At 44.7% G+C, this 23433-nt stretch overlaps 1 protein-coding gene across 1 annotated transcript in view; it reads right to left on the bottom strand.

Annotated features, from left to right (window-relative positions):
• Positions 1-23433, bottom strand: part of LOC119400896 (E3 ubiquitin-protein ligase UBR4) — a gene marked incomplete at its 5' end in the record, with an annotated part of 438348 nt that overhangs the window by 144949 nt on the left and 269966 nt on the right. The window contains 4 exon segments of the mRNA XM_037667804.1: positions 2376-2852; positions 7268-7663; positions 12639-12872; positions 17460-17756. Of these exon segments, the coding sequence (XP_037523732.1) occupies positions 2376-2852; positions 7268-7663; positions 12639-12872; positions 17460-17756 (1404 nt within the window).

Below are 23433 nucleotides of genomic sequence, written 5' to 3'. Positions count from 1 at the left end.
TTTTCTTGTGAAACCTAAAACTATTTGAATAGTTACGTTAGGTTTACTGACACAAAAGATGCAACGACTATGATGCACAAGCCACAAAGTAGTACTAACTAAAAAAGGAAAAATGAAATGGGTGAAAGAAACAAAACCTTTTTATAAGTTTAAGAGAGTTACGGTCTCTGAAACCCTAAAAATGCCTTTTAGGAAACTAATGCCTGTTCTGACCAAATTAAATGTGAATGCAAGCGTGTTAGTGTTTTGTAGAGCTTGTGAAAATAATTGTTTTGAAAGCGGAACAAGCCATTAAAACATAATAATAGTACATGGTCAGAGCTTCTCTAGCTTCTCTGGGCTGTTTAGATTCAAGTTGTTGCTCTCTTCTCAATACCTAGGTAATCACTAGTCAGACGCATGCATCCTGTGCAAAGGTGACGTAAGATCAATGAAGCTTTCCTGGTGGGCACGAAGATCACTACAATAAAGCTTTCTTGCCATGCTGTGATAAGGTGCAAGAATAAGCACCTCGATCCCACAAAGCGCACTACAAAATAATACTATTTAGCATTAATTAAACGTGAGGCATAGGTACCGAGTAGCACATTTCACATTATGGAATGCAAATAAGACCCTTGGTGCATGAGCCATCCATTATTTGAGACACACACATTGCTCATTTTTATTTCATGGCATATAATTCCTTTCAGATGCCTTGCCTTATTTGTATCAAAAGTGGTGGTAATTGTTTCCGATACACACAATAACTATATTTTAAATGATAGTTCTAAGAAGGTAGAACTATTCAATATAGACAATAGTCCTACACAGCTAAGTGCATCTATATACCCAAACACACAACGTGCTTTACTATAAAAAAGTCAGTTTCGCCGCAAGGGCGAAGCAATGAATGCGATAGCAAGAAATTAATGCTATACGAAGTGAGGCTCGCAAATGGATACTCTCAGTTTGAACAGCGCTCCTGTTGCAAAGGCGGCGGAAGCAGCGAAGGAAACTAGCGTGCTTCAAGTGTCGAGCTGTGACACTTGATAGTTCGCGCTCATCTTCTGTTTGTTCGTTTAGCGGTGTCCCTTGAGCTCGAGTGACTTTCGTACGCTCCGTAACATGAGCGCGGACATCACGGTGAAAGCTCGAAACATCCCTCTTCCACTCACATCGAGAAAACCGCGTGAGCAGACAGCGGAAGGGCAAGGTTCTCCCTGCGCAAATATAAGGAGAAGCGAGTGAGCTCGCCGACGACTTTTAAATCCGCCCGTCGCGCTCCTCGCGCCATCTCGCTGATAATGAAGAAACGCTTATAAGCACCTGCCGTCTCTGAGTCTTGCCAGCGGTAAATGGTGTGTATATAACGCTCACCGTTAGCTATCTGAAGGATCTGCGCTTTCTGGCATAGTGGTTAGCGCCACGCACTGCGGAACGAGAGGTCGCTGGTTCGATTCCGCGCTTCGGAAGCATTTTTCTTAATTATTTTTCTTTGGGACTTTGATATATATATATATACATACTTATACATATACGGTGCATGACGGCGGCGACAGCGACGGCAAAATCCAGCCGAGACTGTCCACATAATTGCTATCGCAATAAAACACACAATATGCTAGCCTTGCATGTCACACGCACAACACATGGGTGACTGTGTGGTACCAGAATGAAGGTGTAATTGTTTAACCCCACCGAGAGAGCACAGTTGGACGAATATTAAAAGAATATCTACAATAAAGAGGAAGCACAGAATGTTTTAACACCAGGCAACTAAACGCAGAGAGTACTGTGCAGAAATCCAAACAACATGATGAATGTCCCATACAGTATGAATTAAGTTCATAGTAAACCCAGATAAATTAATGGGGCATTGCATGTCCACTGTTAACACAATAAAATGCCACAGGGATTTTTCAGAGATATGGAACAAAAGGTCCCTTTTATGCTGATTGCCTACAAGGAAAGAGGGTTGACTGGGATAACCAATGCCTGTAGTGGTAGGCGGGAACACAAAGCGAAGCCATGCACAGCCCACTGATTTGGCTACGTATTTGTTTTTCAACAGCTCAAGCACAGGCATAACTGTCTACTGACCATACTCCCCAATAAAGGCCAGGAAAAACAATGCATGAGGTACATCAAGCAGCAAAAGTTTATCGGGCACGAGATTCATGAAAAAGCTGAATTTCTGCTTAGCATGGAAACACAGCCTTTAATTAAATGTTTTGGCCTACAGTTGGCAAGTTTTGCAGTAATCTATTAAATTAAAAATGTCCTGCATTCAAAACATATTTGCTGTGGAGCCCACATTCCGTAAACTTCTGTCACCAGGTGTACCTTTTCAGCCTGTCTTTTACCTCATAAACGCCAACTGTCAGTCTGCTTACCTTGAGTGTAAAGTAGCCTAAGAGGTCCACGAACTGTGCTGCCTTTCGCCCATATGAGGGAAGCTGTGGCCAGAGCTCCCACATCAGCGTCAGCAGAGCCTCTCGATGTGATGGCTGTGAGTGTCTGTGTAGCTGGTGAAGAAGTGAGTGCGCCTGCCATCGGACAGCTGTAGAGTTGCACTCAAGAAGGAATGCTCGCACAAATTGACCGAGCAAGGAGCGTTCCACAGAACTATGCACTTGCTGTGCCAGAGCAGCACACTGAGCCTCATCTGAATTTTCAACTTCATCGGGCTCCTCTGATGTGTCCCGCTCACGACGATGCGGCTGCTTGAATGGTGAACCAGAGGTACCATGTGACTTATTTGTTCCTTGCTGATGTTGAGGAGGCTGCTGCGATGAAGCTGTACCACACAAGGCACACTGAAGCAGCTGCAGTATTATAGAGGCCACTCCTTCGTCCAGTAGGAAGCTCACCTGGGTAGTGGTGTTTAAAAGTAGGTGTAAAGATAAGCAGTGCAAAGATAAACTTTTTCACAATAAATTTCAGAAAAAGTTCAGGATAGCATGAACAGTACCAGATAGCTGTTATAATGAGACATGTAGCTTGTTCCCACTCTGGTTACAGCACTAGGGTTGCCACTGAGGTCTACAGGTGAGAGCTGTTGACTGCTGAGCCATCGCAGCTAAAGCTAGTAGTAGGTGTGCCACAAAGACTGCCGAGCTCATTTTGAGGTTAATTTATTCATGGTTCATTCCAGAAGTATACTACATGTCCAGAACAAAAAGCTGGTGATTTGAAAATGATAGTTTGAAGTGTTGAAGGTGCCAGGTGAAAGCACCCTCGCACTGTGGATGCAGTAGGCAAGAGATGTGAAGTGAGCATCAGAAGGGTCAGTCCTACAGGCACCATTGTTTGCACAGTGCACGACGTAAGAGCATGAATGGGTAGCAAGCTGCATCCAGTGCTGGCACCAGCATGTCATGTACCCTACCTGAAATAAGGCTGGATGATATTTTGCCAGACAAAAGCTATTGGGCAGCGAGTACTCACATATATATTACTTGAAAAATCTGTGTCCTTTGTAAGTTTTGTCATCTTTTCAAATGTTTGTAACTGTATTAAAAAAAAAAATTGTGAAGTGGCTCCAGTTCATGTACAGAACATTCACCTCTGAAAAAAAGGGTTAAAGGGTCCTTCAATAAGTTTGGGCATTGTGAACAAACAATGGCAGCACATAGATGGCTTGGTATCGATTGTGCCTTATGAAACTGTTGCATGGCACGAAAGAGGTCAAAACTTCAAAAAGAAAGACAAGCGCTCTTCCTTTCAAGAGAGCTGTGCTTAGGCGATAGTGAAAGTAATGTGCACGACTGCCCTACAGGACACTCATGGCTTGGAAGTCACCGACCACGGCATGTAACTTTGATTCATCATCCAATGTGGAGCACACAACGCTGTCACTGGAAATCTGCTACAGAACAAAACAGAAGGTGAAAAAAGGAAAATAGTGGGGACCGTCACGGAACACGACGAGTCTCCTTGGCTACGGCCGATAGGAGAATGCAGGGAAAGTACGCCCCTGGCCGACTCTAGCCAAAACAAAGGTGAAGAGAGTTTGCTCAGACTGGCTCTTGCCTGCTGACAGCATGGCAATAAGATGGTTCAACTTCCTCTACCCCTTCCAATATTGAACGGATATCAAAAAATTCTTTTGGTAAATGTTACATAGGCGGCTCCTTAAAACTTCCGCTTCACCACGAAAATTTGCTATGAGGACTGATGAGGTGTCCTTGAGGATGCAGACAAGATATTTGTCTCACTTAGCACATTAGCTTCAAGCCGATACTAGTTGTGTTAACCCTTAACTTTAAAATATGCTACACTGTTCTCTCCTTGTGCTCGGGCAAGAAGTGAATGTTGCATATCATTTACAGTGCTAGCTGTACAGTCTAGCTCTGCACACAAAACAATGTACTCAATTTGTTCCTGCTCTCTTGGCTTTCTCCATCTACGCCCACTGCATGGCCTGTGACAAGACAGTACAGTACATAGACGCTACTATCTCCTGGCACAAATTTGTGTATAAACGTCACTTGCAAGGATTCCCTATAAATATTTTTTTGCTCTATACTAAATTGGTAGGAAGAAATCATGGCAAGAAATTTTAACAGGGGTATGTGAACAGGCTCAAACCCTGCTAAAACAATTTCCAGAGCAATGAAGAATTTTCTGTTCAGTAATAAAAGAGAAATCGCTTCACAACTAATAATTAGGAGTAAGCGAATAGCGAATTTTAGAACCGAATTGAATAGTGATGACACCGAATCAAATATGAATAAAACGCTATTTGAATAGTTTGATGACACTTTCGTTTCAGTGACACTAAAGTTCTAAGCAAAAACGCCTTCATCTGGTTATCAATACGGTGGCGATAGTCCCATTAGAGCTTAGGCAGCATGCATCCTGGTAATTCAATTTTTAAAACAAGAAAAATGACCCCTACTAATTACTCCTACTAATAATATCAGCATGGTTTTCAGCGTGGCCGATCATGCAAATCTCAGCTATTTGAACTAACTACAGACATAAACCTCTACCTTCACGAACTTATACAAACCGATGCCATTTTTATTGATTTCACCAAAGCATTTGACCGTGTGTCCCATAACCGCTTAATATATAAAATGAAGCTGATTAATATTAACGCAAAAGTAGCAAACTGGGTCAAAGAATATTTAAGTAACCGACGGCAAGCCGTTGTGATTGACACTGTCCGTTCATCATTTCAACCTGTTATCTCCGGAGTGCCTCAGGGTTCTGTTTTAGGACCCACTCTATTTCTGATTTATATAAATGACATTCATCAAGGTATACACTCGCAAATCCGGCTATATGCAGATGACTGCATTTTGTACAGACAGATAAGGTGTAAGGATGACTGTGCCAAGTTAGAAGAAGACTTGTATACGATTGAAAGATTGTGTTTTCAGTGGCAAATGAGCGCCAATACTACCAAAACTAAGCTTATGAGATTTACCACCTCTGCAGAAATTAAAGAGCATACTTACATTCTTAATGGTGAAGCCTTAGAAAGTACACATTCGTTTAAATATCTAGGTATTCATCTTTCCCCAAATTTTTCTTGGCAAAATCATGTGGATTTTGTTGTTTCTGCAGCATGTAAATCGCTTGGCTTCCTTCGTCGTACGCTTCGTCAGGCTGACAGTAGCACTAAACTTCTTGCATACACTCCCATACTTCGCCCGAAACTTGAGTATGCCTCATTTATATGGAACCCGCACCAGACGTATCTTATTAACAAATTAGAATCTTTGCAGAACAAGGCAGCACGCTTTATTACAGGTAATTATTCGCAGCAATTAAGCATCACAAAAATAAAGCGTGACCTCGGTCTCATTTCATTGCAGACTAGAAGAAAAATATGCCTGTTAACCTTTTTCCATCAGCTTTTCCACCAACCCAGTACATTCTCTAGAGCTCACATCTTACTCGCCAAAAAGATTTTTCCACACATCAATCACAAATTCAAGGTTAAACAACCTTTTGCCCGTACTAACCTATTACAGTTTTCATGCCTGCATCTAGCCATTTCAGACTGGAATAGTCTCCCAAGTAATATAGCAGAAATAACTGACCACTCTGCATTCAAGGTCGCTCTAAATGAGGCATTGGAGCAAGTAAAAACTTAAAAATCTCTAAACACTTCCTTGCCATATTGTTACGATGCCTTAATATGCAGGTCATATGATGTAAGTTTATTTTTTGTATAACGTAGGAAATGCTGTGCATACTACTAGCAAACTTTCTCTTCAGGATGTTCTTTTGTTCTTTTCTTTTGTTTACATATGATGTAGGTTTATTTTCTGTATAACGTAGGAATTGCTGCGCGTACTACTAGCAAATTTTGTCTTCAGGATGTTCTTCTATTATTTTGTTTTTGTTTTCTATTTACACTTTTTGGATGTTCATATGAATTGTTGCACCCCCCTATGTAATGCCCACTTCGGGCCCTTAGGGTAAATAAATGAAAATAAATGAAAAAAAAATTCATCTAGAGGTACTTGTATTTTCACTTCAATGAAATTTTCACACATGCAACCATATAGGAAAAAGTCACGGTGTTGCCTAAAAGGTGAAGCATTGGTACTGCTAGCAATGCATTAGACATCTAAACATACTAAGTAAGGTTCATAGTTTAATTGGCCCTGCATATTGCACTAAACATGAGGTTACTCATTAAACTAATATGCATGATGCAATGCATGCACATATCTCACTTGATAACTGAGAACACTGGCTCCAGTCATTGCTGGAGTGACGAATTGCACAAACAGAAGTGAGCAAGTGCACCACATTGCATGAATCTGAGGCAGCCATGGTGACAGTGCCATATGCACTCAACACTTTCCAAATGATGGCCTATGTTCTCAAGCACAATCAAGCACTGTGACAGTCAGCAAGTCAGCACACGGGTGGAAATCGAAGTGCCTTTCATGTTACTTGTGAATGACCACCACAGCTGCCTAGCTCGTAATGAACCAAATGAAACTACAGAGGCCCACCATCCAGGACGAGCACCTCATTGACAGTGCAGAATACACACCAGAAGATAGAATGCGTAAATACTAAAAAGGAAAACCAAAATTGTTTGGCATTAAAGTCAAGATTACTGCAAAGTAGTCTAACTCATTTTAACTCATCTGCACACATACAGATTTTTAAAACATCTTGCGTGCCAGATAGTAATCTAAGTGCTCAAAGAGCCTAACGTAATGAGCTGCAGTCGTGCACCAAGGAGAACACCTTTGACTTCACTTAAATCTAAAATTTCAATGTTTTCAAAAACAGGCGGGTTACACTGCCTTACCTGAAAGAGGAAGGGTAGAACTGTGTTGTCATGTTGGCAGTAGCGTTGCCAGTTAGCTGTGCGTGAAGTAGCCACTTCAGCGCATGCTTTGAGGTGTTCCACCACCAAGATAAGGGCATCATAAGGCAGCGTAGCAGTGCCTATTGAAGGTGTAGTGGCACCAGTGGCCCCACATACAGTGCGGGCACCTGCTAGATGTGACTCAAGGGCATGTAGATCCCGCAGCTGCCTGTACTTCTCCTTGGAACCACAAAGGAAGAGCAGCAGCTTCCGCACTTGGCGCCGAATGAAGGGCGTTTGCTGCACCATCATGTACTCGCACAGGTACGAGTACCACGTGGAACCGAAATTGGGTGCTACACAGCCAGGAGGCACCACTGCCCACACCTTCTTCACCTATGCAAGAAACCAGACCGCCACTAAGCATCAGAAATCTAATTAAAAAAAAAAAGCCTGTTGACAGCAAATTAACAGCAGCAGCACAACACATCACAGTTAAAAATGACATACCGTATTTATTCGAATCTAAGCGGATGTTTTTTTCGAAAAAACATGTGCGAAAGTGGGGGGTCGGCTTAGATTCAAGTACAATGATTAAGTTTTTTTTGTTTTCTGGCCTTGCAAATTTCGGGGGTCGGCTTAGAAGCGGGGCTGGCCTAGATTCGAGTAAATATGGTAGTACGGATAATTCCATAAGTTTCCGGCCTGACATCTAAAACTGCCAGTGATTTCAGAACGACTGCTTAGGTACATAAAGCAATCAAATAGAAGGCCTGTGCATGAGTTCCAACTCGACGCGTGTGTTTACACATAAACTGCGTCATGCAATAAACGAGAAGAGGTGAGGTATTTTCCAATATCGCGACCCCCTACTTCACGACAACGCTCCAGTTCACACGGCAAGTGTTGCAAAGGCTGCAGCGAAGGACTGTAGCTTTTAGGAGGTAGACCAATCACCCTATCGTCCAGACCTGGTGTCCAGTGGCTACAATCTCTTCTCAAAGCTCTACTACTAGTACTACTGACTACCGGCTCTTCTCAAAGATCTTTGAAGCAAAAAAAGTTGCTGCCGATGACGAATTGCAGTAAGCTAACATTTTGACGAGAAAAGTTGAGACTAGTTTAGAAGGGCACAAAAATGTTATTTCAGAGGTGCAAAAAATGTGTTGAAGTGAAGGGAGATGATATTGAAAAATAACACAGTCATTTCATTTCTATCACAATTAAAAGTTGGTCGAGCTAGAAACTTATGGAATTAACTGTAGGTCTTCTAAATCCATTTTAAACTTATGGCAACCGGTAGTGTCAGTGATTATAAGGAGACCAAGCAATGAGTACAATTCTTGCTTCCATTTTAATATTGCTGAGCACGATAAGTACTGTCACAAACACAGTCATCCATAGGTTTCACAAACTGCAACTGGCAACCTCTCAGGACTTATTTAAGCCAAAAGACCATTTTAATCTTTGCATGATGCCAGCAATCTGAAAGGTTTTGCTGTGTCACTCTAGGCAACTGGGGAGGGCACCATGGGCAGGAGCACTCACTGTTTCCGTAAGAGAAGGGCACCTTGAAACAAAGCTGACCGAGCAGTAAGAAATTAAAAAAAAAAAAAAAAAAGCAGGAACTCAACTGACTTTGTAAAACAGTGATAGCCAAATGTGCCACACAATAGACACTGCTGTTGCCACCCATGTGAAAGCACTAGTTGCAAATTGTGGACTATGACTCAGTAATCCGTGCTAGATAAAATGCAAGGTGAACTGGAGAGCCTGAACTCTAGTGTTGATGCATATGGCAGTGTTACACATGCCAAGCGAAAGTACCGCGAAAGAAGATCTTTCAGCAGAAGGAATCACAAGACAGGTGATAACAGGGTGCAAGAGCAAATTTTAAAAGAACATGTGCCCGCAAGTGAGCCTTGTTGACCATATTTCATTGTTTAACTAAATTTGCAATGGTTTGTCACATAATTCTAGCTGGCAGAGTGCACTTGTAGCAGTGTACTGCAGCCATTGGGAAACTTGTGTTCTAGGTTGTTGGCTTAACTCTTTCATTACCACGCCTATTCAAATTGATCACTGGTGATCGATGCTTTGAATGGTCGATTCTGGCATGTTGAATTTGTTTCTCGTGTGCCTAGCACCACCTAGTAGTTAGTCCAGTCACTGAACTTTCAGAATCAGTTTGAATTTGCCCGTTTTGGCAACACTGTGATTTTTGACAGACCTTTACGCTAACCAATGTGCGTGTGTTGTTGGGAGAATGCGCTTGGCTGACGAACTTGGGAGAAATGCGTGTTGCTCGGGGTTATGCTTCAGTAACATCAACGTTCTGTAATCAAAAGAACCTTTGCACATCAAATATCAAATCATGGTGTCTGCTTTGCAATGTGACTGTGTTGAGCGGTAATAATGGCCTGAAATTTACTCCAGCTACTCACTAGAGAGCTGTTGTTTGGAGTCGAGGAAAATTTATTCTACCAAAATTTATTTCCGAAGGTCCGCCGCATGTATAACGTGTGGACTTGGCCTATTCAGCCACTTTCCCGCAGCTTTGGTTTTGCTTCTGTTATATCAGACACAGGGCCGCATCCCGTGTCGCTAATCGCTTGCAATTGTGCTATAGGCAGATATATGGCACGATTAAATAGCCTTTTCCATATGTGGATCGAAAATTGAACAAAAATTTCACACTTACGTGGAAGGGCCGCACCACATCAAAATCGCGGAAAAAAAAGTGCGGCCCTTACACGAGTGTATACGGTAATCTAAGTACATGGGCCTCAAACATTTTCGCCTCCATCGAAAATGTAGCCGCGACGGCCGGGATTCAATTTCGCGACCTTCGGGTCAGCAGTCGAGCGCCACAACCATTAGACCACCGTGGCAGGACGATCATGTTACATTTCAATCAAGGATGTCGTATGCATGGAGATTACAGTACCTTGCTGTATGCACCCTTCTAACACCACACAGTGCATTGGACCTGCACTTCTTACACTTTTTTTAATGACATGTGGCTGCTGTGTAGAGGACATCATTAGTGCAGCATCAAGTTGTGGTCACTGGGTGTCAGGTTCAACAAAGCTTTTTTTTTAGGTTAGTTTCTCTGTACTGCACTAATATTCAAACATTACTGCGGCACTCTGCCTGTAAAGAGGAATCCTTCGGCTACTATACTTTGCATAAAAGTTTGAATTTCAATTTAGCAAAGTTTCATTATTGTGAAGTAAATTGCAGCTTTTAGTGACTTCATCAACTGAGGTTTAACTGTAATAGCCTTTTGGCTCAGAAAAACACAAGACCTTGTCGAATAACATCCGCCACGGTGGTCTAGTGGTTAAGGTGCTCCACTATTGACCCGCATGTCGCGGGATCGAATCCCGACCGCGGCGGCCGCATTTTCGATGGAGGTGAAAATGCTTGAGGGCCGTGTACTTAGATTTATGTGCATGTTAACCCAGGCGGTCAAAATTTCCGGAGCCCTCCGCTACGGCATCTCTCATAATCATATGGTGATTTTTGGACGTTAAACCCCAACAGTTATTACAGTCAAACCCGTTTATAACGAACTCGAAAGTGTCGCGAAAAGTGGTCGTTATATCAGTAGTTCGTTGTATATGGACTCGCCCTTAAAAACGTGCGCTTACCGGCCAAGCCGTTTTTTTTTTTCTTTGTGCACTTTTGTTAAAGTGTTAACAACCCCTTCGGTGACAAGCTAAGCCTTTTCGCGTCGTGAAGCGACGCCTGCTGCGTGCTCACGAGTGAATTAACCGCCTTTGCAATGAGCTGACACCGTTTCACCGAAGCGCGGTACCGCGACGTGGAGCCGATCATCCTTGGCTAGTTGCGTGCAGCGCGTCGCCTACTCGGGTCGCGGAGTCACTGCCGGGCCGCTTGCTGTATGCCGTATGCGCGCGTTTGTACATTCTTCGTGCTTGCTTCACTCCGGACCGTGCACGGGTGCGGCGACTAGCCTCTTCGTTCAACGCGGCGAAAACAAGCATTTTCCAAGCAACACGTACGTCTCCGCGATGCTCTCGCGGCCCTGCACGACGATGCGCGGCGCACTTGAGTTGTCACCTAGTCAAACACGCAGTATACGCTCGCTGTCAGTGCATCGACGTTTCTCGGTGCCCACGCCGCTCAACAACAGCGAGCTACTTTCGTTTCTACAAAGCGACGGGCACTTTAAAGCAGTCTCGCACGATGCGGCGGCGAACTTGCGAACGGCAGCATGGCTACCGCCGTCAATCCGCAGTGTACGGCGTACGCCACACGCACAGCCGAGCAGATATCTACAGATGACTGTGATGGCACGTTCATCGACGGCCGCCACCTCACCTTCATTCTTTTCTGATGCTTATCCGCGAAGCCATCGCCGCAATCGCGCGGAAGTCGTAATCACTGATCGACCGGTCTCTGCCGTTACCGAAAAGACGGACGACTTTTCGCGGCACATTGTGGCGTCGACGAGTTTAGGGACGCAGTAAACCTTTTTGCGATGGAAAGTTATCGCGGTTATCACTTCTTGCATTTATGCCTGCCTGCGTTCCAAAGCATTGTTAGCTGCAGAGAACGGCGTCAGGAAAGGTTACCGTGCGAAAGCTGACCGCAAGGCTTCATGCTGCCTACTATTTTTTTTCCCTCTCACTGCCATTCTACCACTGAAGAAATGCCTGGAAAGTGAGCAACCTCGCTCGCAGCGTCCGAAATCTGCGTGCGGTGCTCGCCGATCTGGGTATCTTAGTAGCAAGTAAAATGTAGCGGGGCATGCGCGAGCGCGCGCACCTGTCACGCTTTAGAAGGCATGTTTTAACTTTTTTTTGCTTGGTATGCGCCATATTTTTACCGCGAGCGTGTCTGAAGTGTTCGTTGTAAAAGTAGGAGGCTTTGAAAAATGTTCGCTATATCTGGACGCAGCTTCAATGGTTAGCATAGGAAAATCGTAAGTGCACCCAAATATGGTCGTTATAACCGATAGATCATTATATGTGGGATCGTTATAAGTGGGTTCGACTGTATTACTTCCTTGAATAACATGGTTTCACAAAACCATCTTTTCGGTCACTACGGGCTAGCAGACCAACAAATTGCTGCAAAATTATGTGCAATGTGGCTAAATGCTTAAATTATCCTACTTCAGCAATTTAATGGACAACGAGAGCCTGAACTACTTGTTCTATTTCCAGGTGTCAAAAATGACAGTGGGCTCCAGATGTGATCGGCCCACATTGACCCCATGTAGTTAAAAGGTTCATTTCTGCTGATGCAACATTTTCTCATTTCCATAACAACCTAGAGAAATATTTTGAGCAGTAGATAGTTTCTCTAAATCAGAATAAACTGGATCAACCATGCAAATTACCTGATATGGCAGGCGCAAGGCCATCTCTGTCAAAAGCTGGGGGTAAGCCTCGAACACATCGTTAGCATGTCCCTTGACATACTGCCGTAAAAAGAAAGGAGACATGTCTGGGGGAGGAGAAGCAGGGTGTGGTTTCAGCAGTGGAGGCCCAGTGCTTCCGCTAGAACCGCCTCCAGGTGAATCACCATCCGCATTCTGCACTGCCTTCCAGTGCTCCAGCAGGGTACCCAGAACCTGCACATTATCATTGAGTACCGTATTTACTTGCGTGATGATTGCACTCTTTTTTTGTGAAAAAATGACCGAGATATGCAGCTGTGATCGTTATGTGGGGTAAAAACTTTGCGAGAGAAATCAGGTCAGGTCTCAATTCTTACGATGGCTACTGTGTCCGTAACCAAAGAATCAGGTTAAGGGCCTACCTCTGCATAAAAGGCACATGTTCACTTCGCTTTCCATGAATTGTTTTATGGATAGCATGGCGCATATGCGGGGGATTGGGAAAATAAAAGAAAAGGGGGGAGGGGCGGCGTGAGAAACTGCCCTTTTAAGGAACTTCACTGCATTTTATCTGCGCTATATCAAAATAATTATAGATGAGACTGCACTGTGCCCAAAACTGGAGCTGTGCGAATAGCAAGATTTGGGTGCGAAGCAAATTCGAATATTGAAGTTGAGTGCGAATTGAACAGAATATTTTTCGAATATTTTTCTAATACTTCGAAGCGAAATTGCAGAAAAAAAAGTTGGAGAGGATTCCTAAGCATATTCTTATGAGATAGCAACATGAAAATGTTTCTTTTCACTAGGTTGATGAAGCGCTGGCGGGGTGGTGTTTCATAGTTGTCTTATCAAAAATGAGGCAATGTAGAGGCCGAATTGTATTTATGTACATGATTTGGTGCAACCAAAGTGTTGCCGACAACACTTTACATGTGATAGGCAAAGATGCCATTTCCTCAGCCTCTCCTCAGGCTCTTTCAACTTCTGTGGAAGCCGTGCGAGCACGCCCACGCGCGTTCTCTTTAGCTGCGTTATGGTGGCTAGCTGCGTTCATGAGCAGACGACAGCGGCGTTTGCTTCAACGGGCACGCAAGATTATTATTTTTTTTATTGCCTTCTCAGTAACCTCTCTTTATAAGTAGTGGCCGTGGCTGTAACAACGCTGCTGCCTACAGTATGCTCTTCTTCGGCATTTGCTGGCCTAAGATGGGACACAGGTATTTTGTTGAAACCTGCAAAAGCGGGGGCAAGTCTTGCAGGGAAAAAGTGGAGCAATAAACGAACGTGCTCTGCGTCCATGCTCCGTGACTGCAACGGAGTGGGAGCAGCGCGTGTGACCGGTTCCCTCGGAAACCGAAACGGCGGTAATTCCCTTGCGTGCCGCCAGACACTGCCAGAATGAAGTGGCTCCCCGGCAATGTGACGTTATCTGTCGCCTCAAGCAGCGGAGTCGCACCTCCTAAATGTTTCTTCCTTCGTGAATGAAGTGAAGCATATTGAAAATCTGAAGGGGTCACTTTCAATCGGACGTTGACTGTATTTGTCTTCAGGGAGTTTGAATTGTTCGAATAGTAAAATTCCAGTGTGAATCGAATCGAATAGCAAACACTATTAGAAAAATATTCGAAATTTAGAATATTCGCACACCCCTACCTAAAAACGTCATTTAATCAGAGCGGATAATTTCAAAGGAGCTCAAAATTGCGCAAGAACTGAAATCCACAAAGGAGTCTTATGTCTTTCCTGCTGCTGCATGTTGCCATTTTGGAATGGTTTGCAGGCTCAAGGTTTCGCTTTTCTGTTCCCACCTCCCTTGCATAAAACGGCTGCACTGGAAAAAAAAAAGGAAAGAATAATGATAAAGGCAGGTCTAACAAAATTTGCAATGTATGCTAACCTCAGTTTAGTAAAACTTGTTCTTAGGCTGGGCTAGTTGGTACATGTTTACTGAAATACAAAAAAAGATGCGTACCATCAAGGAAGAAATAAGACAGAACAGAAAAGGGCACCCTTTTCTGTTCTTATTCCTTCCTTGATGGTACGCGTCTTTTTGTATTTCAGTGACTTCTGTTTGTTTGTTGCTACGGCGATTTGTGGTTTGACGCTAGCAGCGGAGTGCTCGCATGGTGCTTGCCCATAGACTTGAGAAAAGCTGGTGATCTGCCATTTCTTCGTTGGTTAACTATGCGACTGTAAGCAGCGGCAAATTGACACTTGTTTCGACAAGTTCGAAACGGAAAGCGCATGGCAGCGTATGGAGAGTCAAGTGCAACCTTTACTTGATCATGTGCGGTGACAGAAAAGCGCTACGGGCCTAAAAAAATCCTACATGTTGTGCAATCGTGTAGCGTGTCGGCAATTTAGCGACAGCAAAGAAAAACCTCGTGTAATTTATTCATGTACTGCATGTGGCAACACAAAGTTTGCGTGGATCAAAGCATTGCTGATGCATCTGCGCTCATTCCCGCACCTCTACACATGTCCATGGGTTCTTGCCGACTGTTTCGAGGTACAGTGCATCTAATGTCACCGTTAGAGAAACAATATGGGATAGTGCCGTGCTTGAGCACATACTCAATAGCCTTTAACTATGGATATGTGAGTAGCAAGCTTGAGGTTCAAAGTGAGTTTGAAGCAAATAGTGGTTTGGTCGAATAATTTCGAATCGAATAGTTCAAATAGCATATATCACATATTATTAAGAAACATGAGCATTTTCATCGTGACTGAACTTGCACAATATTTTTAAGGATTGGAATTATGCATGTGTGAATGTCATTTTTTGGTTCGAAGTGAAGTGGAAGCAACTTTGAATTGTAGCAAGATTTGTATAGCAGCAGGGTGCAAGTTATAACTGGTACAATACGTTATGTTTTACAAATTACTAAGCACATATAAGCCCGTATAACACGCTTTTAAACTTAAAAAATAATTAACTGAGGTGACGATATGTACATTTAACCTTGAAGTGTGGCTTCGCAGCAATGTGGATTTCCCCTGGACGGGTGGTTTCACGGCATAGCACCTCTACGCCGCAGTGAAATCACGTTTACAGGGTGTTATATGCGCTAAAATATACATATGTTCGTTCATTTTTAATACTCTGAAATTTCAAATAATTTAAATCGTGTCGAAGTGAATTCAAATACTGTAACATTTGTTCAAATATTTAAAGTGTCCGCATATTTGCCCATCCCTTCCTTTAGTGACAAACATGTGACTTGAACACTGCATCGTTTGCACTTGTCGCATGCAGCTGCGAGTACTTCTGTGCTTCGAGTTGGTACACACGTGTTACTTTTGCGTGCTTTCTTGTGGCATGAATCATTTTGTGAACCTGTGAAGGGCAAAAAAATTTTGGTCCCGCACTGCACAACTGGGTGCAAGTTGTGTCTCCAGAAATACTCGTTTTCGGCCCTGAAAGACGACGAAGGTACAGGTACACGACGCGCTAATACATGTGAAGGTGATTTTACTGCTATACAAAATGAGCAGTGACAGTGTCCGGCCACATGGATCTTGCTGAAGCGGTGGATCGCACCATTCCCGAGAAGAGCACGCTATCTGTCGGAAACTGCCAGAAGTGCATGCTATGCTGGGGTGGATTATGTTGAGACACCTCTCATAATCCTCCACCGTGGTTGAAACAGTCGGCTTTTAGGCTTTGAGCAGTAATGGGAGCTTAGAAAAATTACCATATTATTCTTTTACTTCCTAGCTTTCATATAAATCTATTATTTTAGAGCAAATGAAGGTTAACAATATGTCTACAGCTTTAAGTATCTTAAGAGGACGTCACTGGCTAGTGCCTATACTGGCCGGCAGTGCTGCACTGTCATTTTAAGAGTGCATAAAGGATAGGATTTCAGATGTGCATTATTAAATATAGACTGAATATTGCACCGAAATACTTAGCAATTGGTATGCCTGATGCCTATTTGAGCAGTGAAAATAAAATTTTAACCGGGCAGCTCCATTTTCCTTTCACGACCCTTTTAAGCCTGTTAGACTGCAGAAACACTAGATGTACCAAATTTGAAGGAATCAGTATACAGTCTTAGACATCAATACTAAAATACAAATTAAACAGCTACAGTAGTCTTCCTTTAATTTTGTCGCAGCAAAAGGCGCCCATACCATTTCTATGGAATGAAACTTCCGTTAGTTCAAACCTGAAATTCAACTTTTCTGGACATTTTCAACTTGGCTGGTTGTCCATACATACCTTTAACATGTGATGAAATATAATATCTGCTGCATTCTCACGCCATCTTATCTTGATTAGCTTGCGAATGCATCAACATTTGTTTTCTTTGTTGCCTCACCATATTCTTGTTTCTTTTTCTTGTGTCATCCATATTTTGTCCACCAGATGTCGCTGTACAAAACGTCTAATATATTATGATCTTAAAGTAAATTATAGTTGAGAGTCGGCCATAGGTTGGCAAAAAAAGTGGAGCTCACTCAGACACACTCAAAAAATATATTTCGCTTTTCGGGCTCACTCGGACTGACCAAAATTTTCCTCCAACCGGACTCACTCAGCCTCACTAAAATTTTTCTCAACCAGGCTCACTTGTACTCAAACTCGCCAATATATTACCCACCCGAACTCACTCAGACTCAGAGCTCGATCTGAGTGAGTGAGTTGACTCATGAGTGAACTTGCTGACCTATGGAGTCGACGCACTGTCCCACTGCTCCCTTATTTTTGTGTCTCTGTCCTTGGTGCTGTTTCTTAATTGCATTGCCATCCCAATCACAGTCCCCTGGACAGCGATCACTTCCCCTAAGAATAAGCCTGAGAAGCAAGCCTACCTGCAGGCAGTGGTCCACAATGCCACTGGCATGTAGGGCCACAGCAGCTGAAGTGCTGCAGTAGTTCTGGCAAGCAGGGTCGCTGGGGCCAGAAGCCTTGGCTGAACTTTTGATGCGTGACATCATGATACTGAGTAGGCGCATGACAATGAGCTGTTCCTCGGAGGATGGGCTCCTCTCCACCACACGAGCCACATTTCTGTCTAGCTCACCAATCAAGCTGCTCAGCAGATTGTCCAGAGTCGCACGATCTCTTTCATCCTCACTGTCCAAATCTGAGCTGAGCATTAGCACCACCTGCAAGCAAAAGGCATATGATTATGCCAGCTGTACATAACTGTTAAATGTGCATAATGCAAAATGAAAACAATAACACTTCTTGAAAAACAGTGTGAATTTCCAAGCAAATTTGGATTAACTGTTTAATTCACCGAAGCATGGAGTCGCTCTTAAGAATATTGACCAAAAAGCAGCCTACATTGTTATTTTATCAACACAGTCGAGCCCGTTTATAATGAACCTGAGCGTAACGCAGCATCCGTTCGTTGTATCCCGAAGTTCGCAGTAAATGAAACACAGCTTTAAAAAAGTTGCAAGTGAAAACACAAAATTCATTTTTTTGCAAAAAAGTCCGTAATGCACATCTGTTTCGACAGTGCTGATGCGATAAGGGTGGTCTCCAGTTTATTTAAAGCAGCAGGATGCTCTTCACTGAGGCCCATGGCATAGACAAGCTGCCTGAGGCTATCTATGTAGCCAATTGCTACAGGCACACTTGTGGGCGCTGGCTCCAAAGTTTCGTCATTGTCGTCGTCATCCAATTCCTCCAAGTTGCTCTTGCCGCGCACTTCATTCACAATGCCCTCATCCATGCACGGTTCCACAGTGTCGGCATCATCATCGGCCGTAATAAAATCATCCCAGCAGATGTCCCACTCTCTGATGTCGGAGTCGACGACGCGCTGCCACAAATTGCCGCCGGAGTGGTCCTCTTTGGAAGATTCAGGCACGGCATCAGGTCTGATATCGACGAAGCCAGCCTTGCGGAAACAGTTTTGCACGCATGTAGCAGTCACCTCTGCCCACGAAGCCTTCACCATCTCCACAGCTGAATACAGGGACACCCGAAGAGGCAGGTTGGCTGCCGCGCGGTCAACAGCTATGAGCAAGCGCTCCACAAAGCGGCACCTGTAATAAGTCTCAAACGCGCAGATTATGCCCAAGTCAAGCTGTCGCACTTTCAACGTGTTGGACAGCAGGAAAAGCAGGGTCACTGCCGTCAGAGAGGCTTGTACGTGGTGCGCGAAGCAGTTGTTGACCACAAGCAGCACGTGCCTGCCTTGCTTCTGCATGTCATGATCAAACTCTCTAAGCCGCTCTGCGAATAAATCGCGCGTCATCCACGCTTTAGCATTATGCCTGTAAGGCGCACAAGCACATAGCCCCGAAAGCAACGCGGCTTCTTCGACTTCCCGATTACGAAGGGCATGTGATGGTCGCTGCCATCCATATTCGTGCACAAAAGTGCTATGACGAGCACTTTACTGTGTTTTCCGCCAGCGCACGTGGTGCCTTTCATGGCATGCGTTTTTCCTGGCAGCATCTGATAGAATAGTGCAGTTTTGTCTGTGTTATAGACCTCTCGCTCCGCATAGCTTAACCTTTTGCGGTCCGAAACCCTTTCCCACCTTCCGTCCGTTCTGGTTCGAAAAGTAAAAGACCCAGTGCTCAAGTAAAAGAAGTGTACTTACTCTTTTACAGACGGCGCGTAACGTAGTGGGAGAACGCACGTGTGAACCAACCTCAAAAGAACTTGTCCAGCTGTGCCGGACCACGGACTGCTGTGGCCATGTTGCGTTGTCGGGCAGGGGTCGACAACGGACCGCAAAGTGTTCAAATAGTATGTCGATTTGTTTCAAGCCACGAGGCAACGTCTTCGTCGCTTGCCGAGGCCGTCTCACCGACAATCGATTGAAAACTACGCAGGTGCACCTTGAACCGATGTAGGCAGCCATTTCCTGGGCAGAAGTCTGGAAATTCCAACAGGAATGCGAAATCTTTCGCTTTGGTCAGTATCATAGGACCACTTACCGGAATGTTCCAAGCCCACGTGTCGACTAATCATTTCAGTAGTGCATCCTCCATGTCCATGTAGGTGGCCCTCCTCCACAGACGCTTTCTGTCCGTCGAGTTGGCGTCGGCACTGATTATCTTGTCCTTGTTTTTTAGGATCATCGATATCGTTGACTTGCACACGCCGTACTTCTTAACCAACTCGCAGTTTTTAGCGCCTTGAGAGAGCTCGGTTGGAATGACTTGCTTAGTAGCAATGTCCAGCGCTTTTCGCTTTGTGCCATCTGCTAGCGCGGCAGGCTTCCCGTTGCCATCTTGACCACACACGCACATCAACAGCGAGCAAAATGCGCACGTGTGACAGAAAAGCAAGGACATGTGGAACTGCTCCAGGCCTGTTTCTAGATCGAAGAAGAAACTTCTGAAGTCAAGCCGCAGAGCGGTGGAGACAGGCGAAGGAGTTGCGATAAAGAGGGAAGAGAGGAGAGCAGACTTGCGGGAGACAGGTGAAGAAGTTGCGATAAAGGAGGAGGGTAGTTCGGGTAGCTTGCTTGATAGGTCCATGAAACGCACAACTCACGTGTAAGAAAACTTGGGAAAGTGACCTGTGCGCACAGACGACTCGGAGGTCAGAGAATCGCATTGTGGCGCTGGCTGTTCACGTGTCAGAAAATTTAGGGCCCGCTCCCACTCAGTCTGCATGCGTGCGGAAGGGTGAAAACTGCTGTCACACGGGACGGATCGTGAAATCGCACGCATGCAGGGACTCCATTCACTGTAACCGATCAGCAGGTGTCAGAGACGTTCCTTGTAAGTGCGATTTTGTGCCACTGAAATAACGTATATTTCCATGGTCACGCGGCATCGTTCGTTTTAGGTGAAACTTCGTTTTAAGTGGGGCTGCTATATGTGGGCTCGACTAGTAACCAAAGGTAAAAGCTCCGTACAAAAAACTGAAATCGTTTATGAATTTCATGATGTACCCCTTCCTATATTTTAACAAAAACAACAGCTTTCTATGCAAGTCACCGGCTATATATATTGCACTAAGAAGTGTGACGCTCAGTTCGGGTAAAAAAGTAAGGCATTGACATCAGTGTGACACGATAGGAATACAGAAGAATCTCGTTGATACATTCCCATTCCGTACACTTTGCCAGTGCCAACATTCGTGACCAATAGCAAAAAAATATTACCTAATACATACATGAGCGTGAAAGAGCACGCAAAAATGGGAAAACAGAAACGAACGCACAGACCTATTTTTCCTCATTTTTACAGGCAGTTTCACGCTTAGATAGGTACCAATTGGTCCATCTACAATCAGTTATGCTTCTTATTCAGCTGTTATTAAGTCTTCGGAAAACACAATTATTTGGCACCAAGATTTGGTTCTTTGCCAAGCTAAGATCGTATAATACGCTTTCCAGCCACTAGATATCATGCGCTTTCTGCACTTTCTAGATTTCTGTTTTTCATATAGACCAGATTTTTCTTAGCCTCGTAGCGCGAGTGTCAGCCGCGCCGCTACTCTCGACACCAGGCGCCGCCTGGTGGTGCAGACGACGGCGGGGGCTGCTGATGGCGGGAGGCGATAGCCGCGCTTGCGTCGCGTGTTCGCTTGTGTCAGTGCTTTCAGAGCTGTTAGAAAGTTGCAGTCTTAGTTGCTTGCTTGCCGCGTGCTAGGAACGGCAGTGCAATGTATAAAAATTCGTCCGGGTGGCACTGCGCCGTCGTTGGGTGCCCGAACAACGAGAGAAAAAGGAAGCGGCTGATGCAACAGACCTGCGACGTTCACGGGAACACGAGCGGCTTGTGTTTGTGCAGCGTGTATTCTAGACGTTTTCAAGGCCCTTGATTTCGATAAGTAATAAGTGAGCTGGTGCGTTTGCTCAGGAGGCCATATTTTCTACCTATTCAAACGACTGCACTGCAAGTGTATGGGTTAAAACAGGACCACCTGCTGGATGCAAAAAAAATAATAAACTGAATTACTAGAACGACAACGACGAATCTTGAAATGAGAAAGACAGTATTCATCAGATATTTTCTCACACTGGGAAGCCAATTAACAAATGTCTCTTAATTTTGCCTGAAGACTTACAGGCGCCACCGCAGCTGCCGAGAGGAAACAAGTTTCAGTTATTAACATGCACAAAAATTTTAACAAGCGGTTGTTTAATCTTGCTTCTGAAATCAAAATGCGGCCACCTTGGTTGTAAATTTGTTCAAAAAGGCGCAGGTAAACCTCGATGTAACGAACTGTTTCACTTTTTACAACTTCATGTCTATAGAACATACGTATTTTGAACCTCACAGCCGCGAGGCATGTCGACCTGTGGTTTCATAACAACAAATTTTTACTGTGACAGCAAAGGAAGGTCGAGGCGATAAATCCTGATCCGGCTCAATTGTGATCGAAAGTGCCCGTGTGACAGGGATCTTGTCATTGCAGGGGCGATCCTTCAATTGCAGTTAAGTATATCATGAACGAGGCACGTCGCGACAGAAAGCGCACGCGTGTGCGCCGCTTGGTCAGGATCGAACTCAATCAATATCGGACTCAAACGTAATCTTCGTCTGTTTTGATAGTGATTCAAAGCACCTGTGCGACGGGGTGTTCTTGCAGACTGCTCTTTAAGAACACAGAGGCTGGGGGCCGGCATGCGCGCTGCGTCTAGCTTTGCTACAAGAGGCTTCGGACACTACGCCAGGCCATCCTTTCGCAGTAAATGAAGAAGCCGCACGTAATCTCCGCTACAGCGTTCTGCGTTAAAAACTGAAATAATCGCCTAATTAAATTCATCCCGTTGCACTTTGCGAGAGAGCACAAAACAGCCATCGTGCAGCACAAAGTCGGACGGTAGCGCGGCACGAAAATATCTGTCGCTGCTGCCTTTCAGAAAAAAAAAGAAGATACAGCTTACTAGGCTTCATCTCGCCGTTATCATACACAAATGCGTAAGCTTAAAACGTTTCTTGATATGATACAGTTCTAAAAAAAAAAAGAGAGTGGACAACTGCACGGCGCTGCAACTATTCAAACTTTCGTGACGATGTTGCTGAACGTTCTCGCGATGTTTGGCATGCTCCCTGGCACAATTCCACTGTTCGAAAATGTTGTCGCATGAAAGAAGATGCACGTTCCGACATTCAGAGAAGACTGAGCGGCTGCAGCGCTCGCGAATCTGCCATCGCCCGCTACTGAGAGCCACAAACGTGGTGCACCGCGCTGTACGCCAGCGCGTTTCAGCAGCCCCCAAGCAAATGCTCGCACCGCGGCGCCTCGGTCGGCCAAACATGGCGGCCCCCTTCGAGCGCTGGAAATTCTGGTCTATACTCCCAATGTAGATGAAATGATTTTTTGTCCCATTTTACTTCAGAGGTATAAGTGCTGCTTTCACACATCACTTGCATAGCCAGGTGTGACAGTCAATGTGTGCACAAAGCAGGTGCAGCCCGCTTGGCCAAGGACCTTGGCCCTTGGCTCGGACCGCACAACAGGATGGTGAATGGTTACAGTCGACGTCCGATTTCCCGGACGCCCGAAATTCCGGACATGCCTGATTTCCCGGACTCATCTGTGGCACCGTCAAGTTCCCCGTATAGTCAATGTATTAAAAAGTCCGAAATTCCGGACGCTTATAGCCTTCGCCATCCGATTTCCCGGACTTTTTACTGTTAACCGCCGACCCAAAGTCACCACCGACGCCGCCATTTTGGTTGTTTTCGTTTTCATATCCTTGAACCCACCACCCCACCGACCCCACCATACTCGCATCAGCAGCAACGCCGCACCGCGCCGCGGCTGCCGTAACCTCCAAACCGCACGTGTCAATCCGTTGCCAGCCGTAGCTTAGCCAAGCCAAACCTCACTGTGTTCGTTCACGTGTTGTTTTGT

This window comes from Rhipicephalus sanguineus, chromosome 1 (assembly GCF_013339695.2).
Source record: "Rhipicephalus sanguineus isolate Rsan-2018 chromosome 1, BIME_Rsan_1.4, whole genome shotgun sequence".
NCBI classification, from domain to species: domain Eukaryota; kingdom Metazoa; phylum Arthropoda; class Arachnida; order Ixodida; family Ixodidae; genus Rhipicephalus; species Rhipicephalus sanguineus.
Note: the sequence above shows the minus strand (reverse complement) of the source record. Positions and strands in the feature narration are given on the sequence as shown.